This window comes from Papio anubis, chromosome 19, assembly GCF_008728515.1.
Source record: "Papio anubis isolate 15944 chromosome 19, Panubis1.0, whole genome shotgun sequence".
Classification (NCBI taxonomy): Eukaryota; Metazoa; Chordata; class Mammalia; order Primates; family Cercopithecidae; genus Papio; species Papio anubis.
In genome coordinates, this window is record NC_044994.1 from 37,082,078 (window position 1) to 37,098,103 (window position 16,026).

Sequence of the window (16,026 nt, forward strand, 5' to 3'; positions counted from 1 at the left end):
TCTCAGATTTTTCCTTAAGGGGGCCAGGTGAATTTCCTACAGTTTAGGATCAAAGGAAACTCTTCTATCTACCCAAAATGCAGAATCAGAAGGAATTAGAGGCCATAAAGAAACTCAGGACAAAAAATAATAAGTCATAGAGCTCAAAGTCATAGAGCTAAAGATAAGTGAGTCTGGAAATCCTGTGTCCTGAATCTCTGTCCTTTCACCATGCAGTTTTCTTTGATGGCCATAAACCATACACTGAACACCTGAAGTCACCTCTGTATAGAGATGCTCCTGTCCAGCATGGTCTATAAATGAATCACTGGGCCGGTGTGCAAAACATTCCAGACATCAGTGCAATGTGCTTTGTTCTCTATTGCATATCCATCCACAAATGTGGGGTGTTTGTGTATTGAACTAATCTCAGTGTTCAATAGTCTTCTTTCTATAGCGGTCAGAAATTCAATATGTGTGGTTTGTCTTTAGTTAGAGTGATAATCATCACTGCCCTTTCTTGATTATTATACCAATTCTTTTCGTCTTTATCTCATTTTGCAATGGCATTGTTACTAAGGTCTGCCAGACATCCTTCCTCAATATAGATGCTCAATAGATGTCTGTTGAACAAATAAATAGGTAAATGAATAAATACCTGAATATCCCAACACATATCAATTCAATGGTATCTATGACTTACTGGACTGACTTGAGTTTGCAAATTAAACAACGCATGAAATTTGAATTTAGTTTGGAGTCGGTATGCCAACTCTCAACTATTTTGACTATTTTTAATCAGTTATTAGGATGCCATGGTTTAAATCTATAATACATCTGCTTCTTTAGGAGCTAACATTAATCCCCTAGCCTGGTCTAATGGCCTCCCCATCTCACTTTCCTGGCTAAACTGCCTGTGTGGTTTCTATCTGCGTATCTGTCCTCTTAGACCACCGATGAAATGTTCACTCCCTGTCATTATTATTCAGTTGTTTCTCTTCTCTTCCCAAACCTCCCATTTTCTTTCATGTGTTCAAAGCTTTTTCATAATTGGAGAAGGAGCATTAATAGGAAATTTTGTGCTAGGAATGAAGTCCTTCAAAACTATGTCAAATACAGAACTTATAAAGAGAAGAAGAAAAATTGAAAACCCCAGAGCAAATATATAAAAATTCACATTTACAGAATACATACACTAGAGAGGGAGGGTCTTATTCTCTTGAAAACATAATTCTCTCTAAGTCCTCCTCTCCAGCTTTCTCTAAACATGAGCTGTACCAATGAATCACATAAAATTTGATTTGGAAAAATAATCATTTGAGCATGGGTTTAGGTGTCTTCTGTGCAAAAGACGTAACTTATTCCTTAGTGTTTCCCTCATAGTGTCTAGAAATAAACTTCAAATGTAGAATTTGTCCAATAAAGGTTGAAGAAGAGAAAAGGAAACCAAGGGAAGGCAAGTAGCAATTATGTACAATAGGGTGCATAAGTTAACCATGCCATATCAAAGGTTCAGTTTCTACCCTTGATTCGAAAGTGTCTTATAATTGCTTGGCCACCTTCTCAAAACCTACTAGGAGCAGATTTTGCCCCTTGTAATCCAAATTGGACACATAGAGAACAAACCATCTCTTCTCCATGGCTGAGTGTTCATGGCTCTACATAGACATCCTTCATGACTCCATATGACCCACAGGTGAAATTCAAACTCCAGGCACTATTCCCTGCCTGATCCTGAGCCCAGACTTCTGTTATGCTTCACCTGGCCACCCCAGAAACCCATACTCTGGCCACACAAGAATTCTTGCGTTTTCCCAAACATGCGGTACTGTTGTGTGTTTCATGCCTTTATGCTGGCTGGCCTTTCTTCCTGGAAAGTCTTTCATCTCCTTTCAGTGAATGCTTCCAAATAAGACCTGAGTACAACCACCTTCTCAGTGATGTCCTTCCTCCTCAACAGTGAAGTCCCTCATTCTTCAGGTAGTCATGGCTCTTGTACCTGAGCCTGTGATCCTTCTCACAGAGTATTAAAATTACATTTACAGGCCAGGCACGGTGGCCCACGCCTGTAATCCCAGCACTTTGGGAGGCCAAGGTGGGCAGATCACATGAGGTCAGGAGTTTGAGACCAGCCTGGCCAACATGGTGAAACCCCATCTCTATTAAAAATACAAAAATTACCCAGACATGGTAGCGGGCACCTGTAATCCCAGCTACTTGGGAGGCTGAGGCAGGAGCATCACTAGAACAGAGGAGTTCTCTGACTCCCAGGAGGCAGAGGTTGCAGTGAGCCGAGATTGCACCACTGCACTCCAGCCTGGGCAACAGAGCGAGACTTCATCTCAAAACATAAAAACAAATAAAATTAGCATTTATATGTTTACCTCTGGCACTTTGAAGATAGAAATGGATCTTTGTATCTTCGTAGCCTCCCATTTAAGCCTGGGGGATAGGTACTACTATTAGTTCTATTATTGATGAGTAAACTGAAGCAACAGAGATTAAATGACTTACCCAGGCCTGGATAACCAGTAGCTTGTAGAACAGTGATTTGAGCACTGAGAATGTGAGCTCAGAGCTTATCCTCTTAACCACTTTGAAATGCTGCTTTTTCATAAAAATTATCATACTGGTTCCCTTGTTACTTTTACTGTGGTATCTATATTAACATAAATTCTGATTCTTAATCAACAAGATCAATTATTTATGTTTGTATCTAAGTTATATAGTAAATAAATTCCATTTTTAATGATTGTGCTAGAATATGCTAGTTCAAATCACCTCCATAAATCTCTAGTGTGGTCCCAGGTACAATGGAAGGTAATATGGGTGATCTTTTCAGCTCAGGGGACGTTGTTATTTTTATTTAAATTTCTTGTTCCGGCATCTTGTTTCATCAACTAGATATTCGGCTACCCAAAGACTAGACTGTTTCTTATATTTTACAGTCCCCTAAAGGGCACAGAGTTGCTGTATTCGCAGTAGGTACTGAAACTTTTGCTGAATAAATTAACACATGCACAAAACTGCTTTCTTATAGCCGACCACCAGCAGTTTATTGAGAATGTGGCATCAAATTGAATATTTAGAAGTTGACAAAACTTGGCCTGTTGGGGTTCCAGCGTTCAGAGAATTCAAAGTTAGTAAGGATGGCAGAGATGGAGAAATTAGTTTGCCAGCAACCTGTCATCCAAATTGCAAGCCCTCCAGTCAGGCATTTGGTAGCGTCCACCCTAAATACCTTTTAAATATTCAAAGTTCTTTGGATTTGTTCCTGGCTGGCCTATTCTGAGCATATTCTCTGTGCCAGCCACTTTGCTAAGCATTTTATTGGCATTATCTCATTTAATCCCTATGATAGCCCTCTGAGGTGGGAGGTTTATTACACTTTAAAAAAATAAGGAAACTGAAGCTTTGAGAGGTTAAATCATTTAAACAAGGTCAAATACCTAGTTAAGTGACAAAGCTGGGATTAAACCAAGGACCGTCTGGCTCCAGGGTCATGGCCTTATCCACCAGCTGAAAACTCCTTTTCTTATAAGTGGCATATTTCCCAATTACTGACTAACGTATTTGTATTTTCATCCTTACACAGAATGCTTCTGTCTCCATGTCTTTGCTTTGCTCTCCTCCTCTTAACCTCACTCCCCTTTAAAATAAAGACTAAACAATTTCACAGGCTGTTTCTTATGTCTTGAGACAGGGATAAAAAGTAAGGACTTCTGTACCGGGGATTTCATTTGGAAGGCTGAGAAATGGGAATTTCAAAGACTGGAGACAAGATACCAGTTCAGAATCAAAAAATAAGATTTTTGATTCTAAACTAGCATTCTATACTCACCTCTCTGGTTCCATAATGCTGAATAATAGTGTGAGGCTGCTTTTCCTGAAATGCTTCTTTCTTTTTTAATAGCATTCTGCCTCCATAGCAGTCTGTGAATCTTTGACTCAGAGGCAATAGTCTCTCTACCAGTTCCAAACCTCCCCAATGACAGTTTCCTCTCCTAGCTCAAGCCCCACCAAGGGCCCTTCAACCTCATTGTCCACTTACGTAAACTTCCCACTCCTCTTTTCTGGATGACCTAAAGACCTCCTCAGATACAGTTACTATTAAAATGCTTCCCTTTTATCTTAACTCGTCAGTCTTGCTACAGTGTAATGGCAGACTGTCCATTAGCTCTGTGCACAATGCAGTGGTTGGAACCAACACAGGCATCATCCAAATCAAACTTCCTTTGGACCACTCTGGGACCAGGCAACAGTGGAATTACTTTAGAGGAGGGTTGAAAGAAATGCACTGCATCCATTTCTTAAACAAGGGCTTACAGAATCAACCAAGTAGAAAGAAATGTTGAGATGCATTTAACCTCATTAGTTTCAGTAGGACTGGCTCTCTCCAATCCATCAGGGTTGAGCTACATTAGTGAAACTCAACTATTTCCAAATCTCATTTACATAATGGATGAGATGTGAAATGAGCCCAATGTGAGGGGAACCGCCTGAAGGCACTAAAGTTTATCACAATATGTAAGAGTTCTTTTAGATCATTGCATTAAATTTCCACTAACAAGGTAACAAATTAATTGTCTGTATTACTGTACTAGCCCAAAGTCTATTGAGTACAGAGTATCAGCCGAGGAAGGCAGCTGGGGTTTCAAGGGCTGCAGATGCTCAGAGATGCTTAAAGGGAGGTGATGAATACTACCTTGGCTTTCTCCTGCCCCTTTAAGAAATCCCAGGCCCCTCTGTAATCTGATGGTGGACTTTGGCTTTATTAGTGAGGTAAGCGAGGATGAGTAAATCAACTGTATCAGACAAGCCTCAGGACATCTAGAAATTGATCATTCTGCCGAAATAAGCACTCTGTGTTTATTAGCTGGGAGTTCATCACTATCGCTTCTCCTCATCCAATTCCTAAGAGATTTCAAAGCCATCATCATGGTATTAGCTCGTCTGACTGAACTACTAGAGATAAAGATTAGGAGATCTATCTAATGATGGGTCTGAGTTTCTCTGATTTTTTTTTCACTTCTATTGCAAAGAGGAGAGCTTTTCTAGCACACATTCTGTGTCTACATGTGCATGCCTGCACACAATCAGGATGTATTTATATTCTACAGGAGGAATTCAAACAGTGAAATAAAGTAGGTGGTTTGAAGAAAGGACACCCAATAAAGCACTTAAAACAATGCAACTTTCTCATATCAAAAGACATGACTACTTAACAAGGGGAATGTATGCTGAACTGATTTCTCAAGCCATATACAGTGGGTAATCTTTTGCTAAGAAGACTAATTATATTCCATAACCTTATTTATAATTCCAACATCAATACACAGCCAAACTTCTACAGATATGTCCATAAAAGGTGAGGACATTTTGGGCTAATCTTTCACAAGCTAGTAAATGTGCATTTATCTGTTTATACATATATTTATGTGCACACATTCACTAAGCTCCTGATACCAAGCTCTTTTTTCAATGTGGCTTCTAAATAAGCAGTAATCAAAATGCAAATAAGGTGACCCAGTTAGCATTGAGATCTGTATTACCATGCAGATGTGCTCTGTGACTGTGTGCTCTAGAGGTAAAAAGAAAGACACTACGAAAGATGCTTATATTAACTGGCATTGATTACTAAATCCTTCACATTTGGAAGAATCTAGAGAAGAATCTTCTATAGACAATGATCCTACAGCTTATATCACATCTGGCATTTTTGGCTTGGTCTGTTTCTAAGCCATCCTGTGAGTGTGGCTAACAAGCATGCACCAGGAGTAAAAAAAGACTGGTTTCTTGAAGTCTCAGAATATGACCCTTGAGCACCAAGCCAGCATGCTGGCCTGAGACGATCCAAGGACATGACTAGTGTCAGAATCATGCCTCTGCCACCCTCTGTATGTGACACTAGGCACAGCAAGTCACATCCCCTTTCTGGGACTCAGATACCCAGGAAGGATTGGACTAGCTTTCTTCCAACGTTAACCTACCTTGATTTTACTCTACTGAAGCTCCAATATGTTCAGCAATAGCCTGTAACATGCTTTATGTCTATTACTATAGCAAATTCTTAACCTACCTAATTGACAAGGATGTAATGTGCATACTTGGTACATTGTACTAATGAATTGGTCTTAATTACATGTATGCATTGGTTTTTTCCTCGTTAGTACCTTTTGCAACTCCGTTTGTTATACTTTTCAAAGAATAGTTACCACCCTATTGTCTCTGCACTTTTTAAAGCATGGTCGCAATTACATCAGCATTTTGTTTGGTTCTGTCTATCTGTGCTTTGTCCTTCTGTAGTGTGTGTGTATGTGTGTGTGTGTGCCTGTACGTGTGTGTTCATGTGTGTGTACAAACCAACTTAGGCAAGAATTCTAACCTGAGCTTAAAAATATCTGTGAACCGTAAACTGGGTTCTATGTGTATATGTGCTTCTCCCCCTCCCACCACCAGTGACCTGGGAAGAATAGAATCTGATGTTGGAGATGTAGAAAAATTAAAACATTTAACTTGGGATGGCTCCTCTTTGCAATTTTTATGTCTAATACCTCTCCATTCTAAATGATGTCATTGGATACTTCTAGAAAACATCTTTGAGCTGGCATAATCTTTCCACTATAGAATTGAGAGAGAGTGATTTCTGCATCATTAGAATTTACTGCATAGAGTAAAATACTGTTTGGTGTATATCTGTTATTTTCTAATGAACAGAAATGTTATCTTCTCAGTCTATTTCTGCATTTCTGAATTAAGAAGGCAAGAACTAGCCAGACTGTGTATAGCAGTTTCTCTGAATCTAGAAAGCTCAGAATCAGAATAGTGATTTATTCTGACCAGGAGGAAACTAAAGCAGAATGAGATTCCAAGTCTTGTCCAAGTTCATCTAACAGTCATGGGGAAGAGCTTGCAATAACCCAATGTCTCACAATTTCTATCTCTTAACTTTCATATTAGCAAATTATTTCTCTCTCATGTAAGATATTAACCATAAATATCCATTGAATAATTTCTTTGGATCAGTCTTATGCTAGCAAGATACAGGAAAAGAATATAAAGACTCTGCTTTCTCAGGAATTAAAATCTTGTAAGGGACACACTTAACTTTAACATACATAAGACATAAGTTTAAAATGAGACAATCACTAAGTGTAGTGCTAAGAAGTCATCATGGTTAACACAATTGAGTGTTTACTATAACTAGGCACCAAAGGAAGTGTTCTTACGTGTGCGTTAGTTTTCTCTTGCTGCCATGACACATTTCCACACACTTAGTGGCTTAAACAACACAAATGCATCATCTTTCAGTATTAGAGGTCGGAAGTCTGAAATGGGTCTCATTGAGCTAAAATCAAGGAAAGCTCCATTTCTTTCTGGAAACTGTAGGGGAGAATCCATTTCCTTATTTTCCAGCTTCTAGAGGCCATCTGCATTCCCTGATCATAGCTTCCTCCTCAGTCTTCAAGGCCAGCAACATTGCAGCTCTCTCACCCTGTTTCCATCATCATATCTCTCTTTCACTAACTCTTCTCTTCTGCCTTCTTTCATTTGAATTGGCTTTTGTGATTGTACTGTGACCATCTAGATAATGAAGAGTACTCGCTCTATCTTAAGGTCAGCTGATTAGCAGCATTAAGTTTTATTTGCAATCTTAATTTACCTTTGTCATATTCACAGGTTCTAGGAATTAGGATGTGGACAACTTTGGAGGGATAACATTATTTTCCGTTTACCTCAATATGTAAACTCCTTTAATCCACACAACAACCTCATTAACAGATGAGAAAATTAAGGCATGGAAAGTTAATATAACTTTCCCAAGATCACACAGCTAGTAAGGCCAGTAGTCTCTCTCTAGAGAATATATTCTTTACCCATTTGCTATATTTCATAGCATGTACACTGTATATACTTTAATGGAAAAAAGGAGTTTTAGAATAGAGCGATATGTGGGCTAAAGTAGTTAGTGCTGTTTCCTAAAAGGTTTGAGCCTAGAAAGATAGATGTGTCCGTCTACCATTTGTAAGTACCTAGTACCTACCAAGCTAGGTGCTGGGGAACCAACAGGAAGTGAGACATGGTTTCTAACCCCAAAACTTTTGCAGTTGCCTAGAAGAATTGGCAGAGAAATGAACAAGTAAGTGTGAAACAGGAGGTGTATTCTGTTACAGAAGTCTGTTCAGGATAGTGAGATGACAAACGGGAAGGAGGCCTAAACTCTACCTGACAAGAAGATATGGTTTTAATTTTTCCCAGCTGCCTTTCCAGGCAGCGCTCAGTGTTTGTTTTTTTTACAACTCATCCAAAGCACTCTTTTTGCAGCTGCACAAAGAAATGTAATTTCTGCTTTTGCTCTGGTCATTTTCCAGCCCTGGCAGGCCCTCTTTCTGCTTTTAGTTGTGGAATTCTACCCAACTTTTAAGATTGGCAGTTTTGTACCTGTGTGTATCTTCCTGAGTGGGTGGTTGACTCCATTCAGGAAGGACTCAAGTTCCTGAGGCCTGATGGTGCTTGTCACTTATGGGTTCTTCGTGAATGTTGAAATAATAAATGGATGAGCAGGAGGTCACCTCAGATCCCATTGAGATCTCATTTGCCTCCTAATTTGTGAAGGACTCATTGGGCTTCCTTTGTTGTTTGGTTTATCAATTTTATAGGTGTTTCTGTCTTACCCTCCTCTCCACTTCTAAACCATCTCTGTGAAGACAGAGATCACAACTTCCAAGTTTTGCTAGTCAACTCTCAAACAATTGTTAAATTCCAAATGATTTATTCTAGAATCAGTGAATAGTATTCTGCCCCAGAGTAACCTTCATCCTACAAGGTGAAATTTATCCTAGAATGAAGGTGATGATGATAAATTTCCTTAATTCATCTCTTCACTCATCCTAGAATGAAGTAAAACTCATTTGACATAAAACTAATGCTGATAGGGTCATCACCTCTGATTAAGCAGGTTGTTTGCTATTCACAGGTGCCTAGCTTGGGGGGAGAATGGGGATAAAATCCATCCTGCGCTCCTCTCCCCAAGCTATGAGCCCCTGGGGTTCATGTGCACACAGAAAGCTGTGTCTTTTTCTAATTTGCCCAAAGGTGCCCTCTCTTTGCTAAGCTCTGAGTCCATGGAGCTATATTCACCTGGAATTTTGCCTTTTTCTAATTCACCCAAAGATGCCATATGAATAGTAGCAGAGGCTCTGTCTTCTGATGATTAAAAAGTGCTTTAGGCTCTTTCATTGCCCTTCCTTACAAAAAGCCACAGCTACTCTTATGCTACACAAAAATTATTAGAATGTAAATCTTGGAAAAAAGGGCCTTTAATTGTTTTGACCAGTGCCATATCTCTTGTATGGTAGATGTTCAGTACATATTTGTTGAATTAATGAATAAGCCAGTTCAACAAAAATAAAATATGTATTGACTTTGGCACAGAAAAATATTATTTCCCAAAACCTACAGGTATCTATTACTTGATTCACTTTCTTCTGTAATGTCGATTCCCCTTATTGCCATGAATGAAGTTCATTTGCAAACAAGAAAAAAGAACAATAGAATAATCTGAATAGACAACCAATATATTGGCGAGGGAATTATTATCAAGTTTTCAAGAGTAGTTTTTTTCTTGTGAAAAATATGTCATTTACTGGTTTACCCAAAAGTCTATTTGTTATAGGGAAAGAAAGAACATTGAATTAAGTCAAGAAACATGGATTTCAGCATCGCTTCATCCACACATATGATATGTAAACTTGGGCAAATCACTTGGTCTTCTGTGCCTTTATTTCCTTGTTCGCAAATTAGGGATTTCACCATTTGCAGCACAGGGATGCTGCAAGGGACAAATAGCATAATGCATATCAAAGCTCTTTGCAAGTTTAAAAACCACTAACTGCTCAATATAACTCCCAGTCTATGCCAAAATCTGCCTTCTGCAGTGTAAAGGGAGCCAGAAAGATGACTAAAGGGACCAACCATCCCAGTGGTGTCAGCCTCTTCCACCATGCCAGCCTGGGCTTTGTCACCATGAAATATCTACATTTGCAAATCTTAGAATTACAAAATTAATTAAACTGTTCAACAAGCCTATATTAATCACATACTATCTGCCAGATATACTGTGCTCTGCAGCGTATGTTACAAAATGAATTATGTATAGATCCCTTGGTGATGACTCCATCACCTCTTTTATTTTCAAGAAACTGCAGAACGAAGAACCAACTGGGAATCAGAGAATCTAGATCGTCCCACCTCTTACAGCTGTGTGATTTTAGATAGATCAGATGACCTCTCTGAACCCCTTGACTTTCTTATCTAGGAAAGGGTAGTAAATAGTAGCCATCCCACAAAGATTTTTGTTTGTTTTTCTTCAGATAGAGAAATGATATAAAGTAGATAACTAGCTTTATAAACCATAGAACAACATACAGCTTCTCTAAGGTGAGGCTGGTTTTTATTATCCAAGGTTGCAGAGCTCATTAAAGGGATCCTGCGAAAGTCAGCCACCATAGACCCTACTTTTCCTTCATGACCTCTGTGACCTTCAGCAACCTGGGGAGGAGGTAATTGAGCAGCAACTACTACTTCGGAAGAAACAGAATCGAAATATTGAAGCTATTGACTCACCCTTAAGGTAGTAAACAATGCTTTGGTCTCTGACCTTTTCGCATCCTGGGGCAGTCAATAACCTGGCCACTAGATGCAGCGCCTGCCACTGATTTTGATTTGGGAGTAGTTTAACCTTGAACTGAGCTCCAAGTAACCAAGGCAACAGGAAGTCAGCTTCTGCATCGAAGGAGCAGGAATCCATAAATCAAGTCCCTAATGCAAACACGGTGTGCAGGTAGAGGTTTGAGGGGATAAGTGGTCTATGAGAAATTACCTTTGAAAATGAGTGACTATTTCCACATAGGCTACAGCACAGTTTCAAAGACTTTTTAAAAAAAAAAAATTATCAATAGAGGTCAATAGGTTATAGCGGAATGTTTTTCTTATAGGTTTAACTTTTTTGTATTTCCTCCTGACTGTGTCTTTTAATTAAGAACAGATGTTGGATCCACAAAGTTATTAGCATTGTTATTTTCCTCTTTAAAAACTTACTGGCCTCCAAATAGGCAATCCTCAGTGCCATTTGTCTCATGTTGGGGTTTAGGGATGCTCTGAACACGCCTACCGAGAGTGCTCTCCATACAGTCTACATTCTGAGTTTGAGACAGTGATCCCTTCCCAGAGCACACCAGTGGCATTACAATTGTCTCTGTGTAAGCAGTGGTGCTACATCTCAATGGTCCCGTCAGTACAAGGTTAAATCTGGGTTTCTTTATGATCACCCTCTAGCATCAAAAATCTCCCTCCCATTGATAGAAGCCTGGTTCATGCTGAGAATAAACGTTTCAAATGCCGCCCCCCACCCCAACCACTTTGCTTTTGCTCATCATAGAATATCAGTCACCACCTGGAATGAAGGGTAATGAAGAGACTTCCAGTGGTCAGCCCGCCCAATGCACTCTTCCAGGGACCAGTACCCCATCACCATCTCCTGACACCTCTGCCCTCAGACAGATTTTGTGGATTAATAAGTGTTCATAGATTAGCCTTTGTTTAAAGTTTACTTAATATTCTTGCTTGTATTATTTCTGGGATTGTTTCCATTATCCTTTCAAAATTTAAAAATGGCTGAGAAAAATGTCAGGGCTTTTTTTTTTCTTTCTTTTTTAGTTTGTTTTCAAAATCATTGGGTGGTAACTAGAAAGCTGTACTCTAATCTAGAAAATTCTAAAGGATCTAGGGTTTTCAAGAGAGCTAATAGTAACCATCTAAATTATAGTATGTTTTAAGTATCATTTTATTACTATTAGTATATTATGTAACATCAACACTTGAGTAGCAAAGTACACCCATGAGAGATCTGACTGGATCAACTCTAATGAATTGATGTGGACTGAGACTAATTTGGATTGTGAGCATTTGCATAAAAATGGGTACAACTAAAGTGACTTAACTCCATTTATTCCCAAGTGAGAGCTAAATATCTGACTGCTAATCCTGTTCATGGCCTTCATGCCCCAAGCATATCATAATTTGAACAAAGAATTACCTTCCCAACTTGTGTCCATGGTATAAAGATGACGACATATCAGTGAGTTTTTCCAGAGGAGCTGTTATGCAATAGAAATCTGACAGCTTAGATTTCCTGAGGTGTTCCATGGAAATTCTGCTTCCATCCATTCGGTGGGAATGCCATGGTGGTGCAGTGTACCAAAATGGGAAATTTTCATCAGACTCATGCCTGCTTTGCCCATTATCAGACTTTTTAGCAGCCACGTTGTGAAAACACCTCAGTCATTCTGCCCCTGTGCCCATAGGCTTCTGGATAGTTTCCAAACTATGTTTGTTTTCTGAAAGGAATGAAAAGTTTAATACATGTTTGTGGGTTTTTAAAATATTAACAATAAAGAAGGCTAAGAAGTGGCCAGGCGCGGTGGCTCATGGCTGTAATCCCAACACTTTGGGAGGCTGAGAATGGTGGATCACGAGGTCAGGAGATCGAGACCATCCTGGCCAACATGGTGAAAACCCATCTCTACTAAAAATACAAACAATTAGCCGGGTGTGGTGGCAGATGCCTGTAGTCCCAGCTACTTGGGAGGCTGAGGCAGGAGAATCGCTTGAACCCAGGAGGTGGAGGTTGCAGTCAGCCGAGATTGTGCCACTGTACTTCAGCCTGGGCAACAGAGTGAGACTCCGTCTCAAAAAAATAAAAAGAAGTAAAAACACTGCCTCTTCCTTACCAGTCTCTGAGCTGTCCTTCCTCAGAATAACCACTGTTACCTATTTTGATGTGTTGCTTTACAGATGATTTTGAATGCATTTTAAATATGTCTGTACCTAGCCCATGATGAGCACACCTGCAAATTTTACAAACAAGGCATACTATACATACTTGCTACACCTTCTAGTTTCTTGATGGTTGTGCCTTGCAATCTGTCTGTCACAGAATTTGATGTTTGCCTATCTCCACCTTCAAAGGGCTATGAAATATAAACTCCAAGAAAAGCATAAGTGGCATTTTTATTCATGACATCACAACTGGGAGTTTCAGGGACCGAAATGGAGAATAGGAGGAAGGAAGGAGGTAAATGTCAGCATGACTGTCTTCCTTAGATAGTTACAGATGCCTTATCCAGGTGTGATACTGGGGCCTCTTCATCCTCTGCATGAAACATGCTGTCGGCAGACTGGGGTCATGGTCAGGTATTAGAGTATGGCCAGATGGACCAATATGATCCCTGGGTTTAGCGTCCAGCTACCTGGAAACTTCCAGCTTTGACATTAAGAGCTGTATGAGTGAGTTCAGTTCTCTTTTAACCTTTTAGAAATGTGTTCTCTTCATCTGTAAAATTGAGAAAATTGTAATATCCACACTACATGCTTCACAGGGTTGCCACGAAGCCCAAGAGAAGCTGATCTCAAAATGGCAGTGAGATAATGTTACTCTGGGAGGGGACTGTATCACTCAGGTTAGTTGGGATTAAAAAAAAAAGAGTCAAGACCCAATATGGTAAGAACCAATTTGTTGTTGTTGCTGTCAGTGTTATGTAGCTGACAGATGGAGAAACTGAATAGGTGACCATTTGAAATGGATTCACATGCCCTCAGCCTCTGGACTTACATTTGGATGAGTTAGAGAGCCTTGTTTTTGCATTGGGGTGGGGAGGAAGGTGCCCATATATTCTTAGTCATGTCAGGGAGAAGAACTGACCCTTTGCTTACTGGTTACAATTGGTTCTGAGGAAGCAGCAGGTCATAGTAATGATAGTTGCAATAATAGGGATAATAATAATGTTAAGCACTTTCATAGCATGGACTATGCACTAGGCACTGTTCTAAGCACTTTACATCGATCGACTTGTTGGATGCTCACAACATCCCCTACAAGGTAGTATCATCACCACCCCATTTTTACAAGCAAAGAAGTTTAAAACTTGGAGAGATTAAGTAACTTGCTCTTCATCACAGAGTTGGAAAGTGGCGGAACCTGGATTCAAGCTCAGGAAATGGGATTGCAGAATAGCTCTTACTGTTTGTTACATAGGAAATTTCTAGGCCCTTACAGGGGCACCTCCTGACTCCTTAGGCTTTTCAGCATCATCATGACATGACATATGATGCCTGTTATGACCAGACACTCAAAGGCCCCCAAATCAGCTCTCCTTACCCTACAGGCTGATGACACACTAATCCCCACAGTTCATCTTCCACCTCCAGCATGCTGGCCTCATCTGCATCATGTTTACTCCCCTCCCATGCCTTAGCCTATGCTCTTACCGAAAGTGCCTTTCCCTCATCCTTGAAGCTTCAGCATGAGCCTTTCCCCACTTCTTTCAACACTGATCTCTACGTCCTTAGAACTCCCCAAACACCTAGGATAAGTAACACACAAGCCTGCACAAGCTTGCTGTCCAATTTTTCCTTCTCATTCAGTCTTGTTTCCCCAGCTGGATGACATGAGAAGTCTTACTAGGGTAGGAGCCATGTCTCTTCCACTCTGAACTCCCCATCATGCTGCACACAGCACAGCCTCTGTAAAGATAGGAATGTACATCATCAGAAGGCAAAGGGTCACCTGATGGATTATTCTGCTTCACTAGGCCTATGCTGTGACCCCACCACTTCCAGACAGCCAGCCTAGAATGGCATCACTCCTAACCTCAGCCACAAAAGCAAAACCAGTCATAGCTATTTTTCCTCTTTAAGCATTTTTAAATTTCATTCTTGTTGTACCAGAGGGAGGTGTTCAAATCATTTGACCATTTCCTCAGATCATGTCCAGGTTATATGTTGTCTATCTTCCTGTTCCCTTAAAGTGACTGAAAGCTTTGGGGTTGTTATTTTTTAGGGATGCCAAGTCCCCACTTAAAAGTGGACCAGACAGCAGTGCATAGTAAGAACGAAGGCTCAGTGCCCACCATGATGACCAGGAAGAAGCCAGCCGCAGTTGACAGTGTTGCAATTCCACCAGCCCCAGTGTTATCTCTCCTTGCTGCATCCGCAGCAACATCGGACGCAGGTGAGCACTTTTCAGATGCTTTGGGTTCACCCCAAGCAAGACGAATGTGGAGAAAGCCCACTGAGAATGGCCTGTCGAATACAGGTAAGAGTACTCTGTTTTGCCATCGTCCCATAGACTCTGAACATGGGAGCTGTTTCAGCACTGGCTCTTTGAAGTGGGAGGAGATCTGAGAAAAGAAGGAGATCTCCTGGGAATGTGGAGGGTGGGTACTCTGGAACATTCTTCACTTTATTCTAACATGGGTCCACTGAGTAGCAACTAAATGCTAACATTATTAATCACTCTTTGTCAAGCCTTAGGAATTACTAATCTCTACATCAAGGGCCTTATATATGTTATTTCTTGTAGCTCATAAAATAAACACTTGTATCCTCATTTTCAGAAGAGGAAGCTAAGAGTAAAGAAGCCTGCCCCAAGAACTTGTGGACAGTCAGGATTCCAAAGCCCATGCTCTCAACCAGTGCATTTCACTGTCCCTTGCTCATCAGGGTTGAAAGACAGTAATCACTGATTTATTGATGCATCGATACCTCCTACCCATGAATTGATGAATTTCTCAGTAGTTCCCAGAGTCCTCGCCAACAGTGGATAAAATATAAACTCCTTATTTAGATATCTCAAGTTCTCCACAGCCTGGTCCTTTCCACCTCTGTTCCCCACTGTGCCTCCCACCAGCCCCTGTGCCCACCTCCACTGTGTCAAGCTCATCCCTGCCTCCAGGAAGAGAGGCCTTGGGTTTGACTTAACACCTGAACTTGGAGACAGCCTTACTCAATTCCTAATCACATCCTACAAGTCCTTAAAACACAGCTAGTCACAGCTCCTCCAGGATACCCAGAATCTCTACCATGCAGTTCCCATCATTTCACAGACTGCAACTTCTCCCATGTAACAAAATTGCACATACCTCAGAGGCAGAGTCAACTATTTAGATTCTTGCTATCTCCCTGACATGCAGCATGACAATGTTACGT

At 40.4% G+C, this 16,026-nt stretch overlaps 1 protein-coding gene across 6 annotated transcripts in view; it reads left to right on the top strand.

The window, feature by feature from the left end:
* SETBP1 (SET binding protein 1) overlaps positions 1-16,026 on the top strand; it is a 377,682-nt gene that overhangs the window by 333,102 nt on the left and 28,554 nt on the right. For all 6 annotated transcript variants that reach the window (XM_009192646.3, XM_003914334.5, XM_017951680.3 and 3 more), the window contains one exon: positions 14,879-15,049. In XM_009192646.3, coding sequence (XP_009190910.1) covers positions 14,879-15,049 — 171 coding nt within the window. The remainder of the gene's footprint in view (positions 1-14,878; positions 15,050-16,026) is intronic.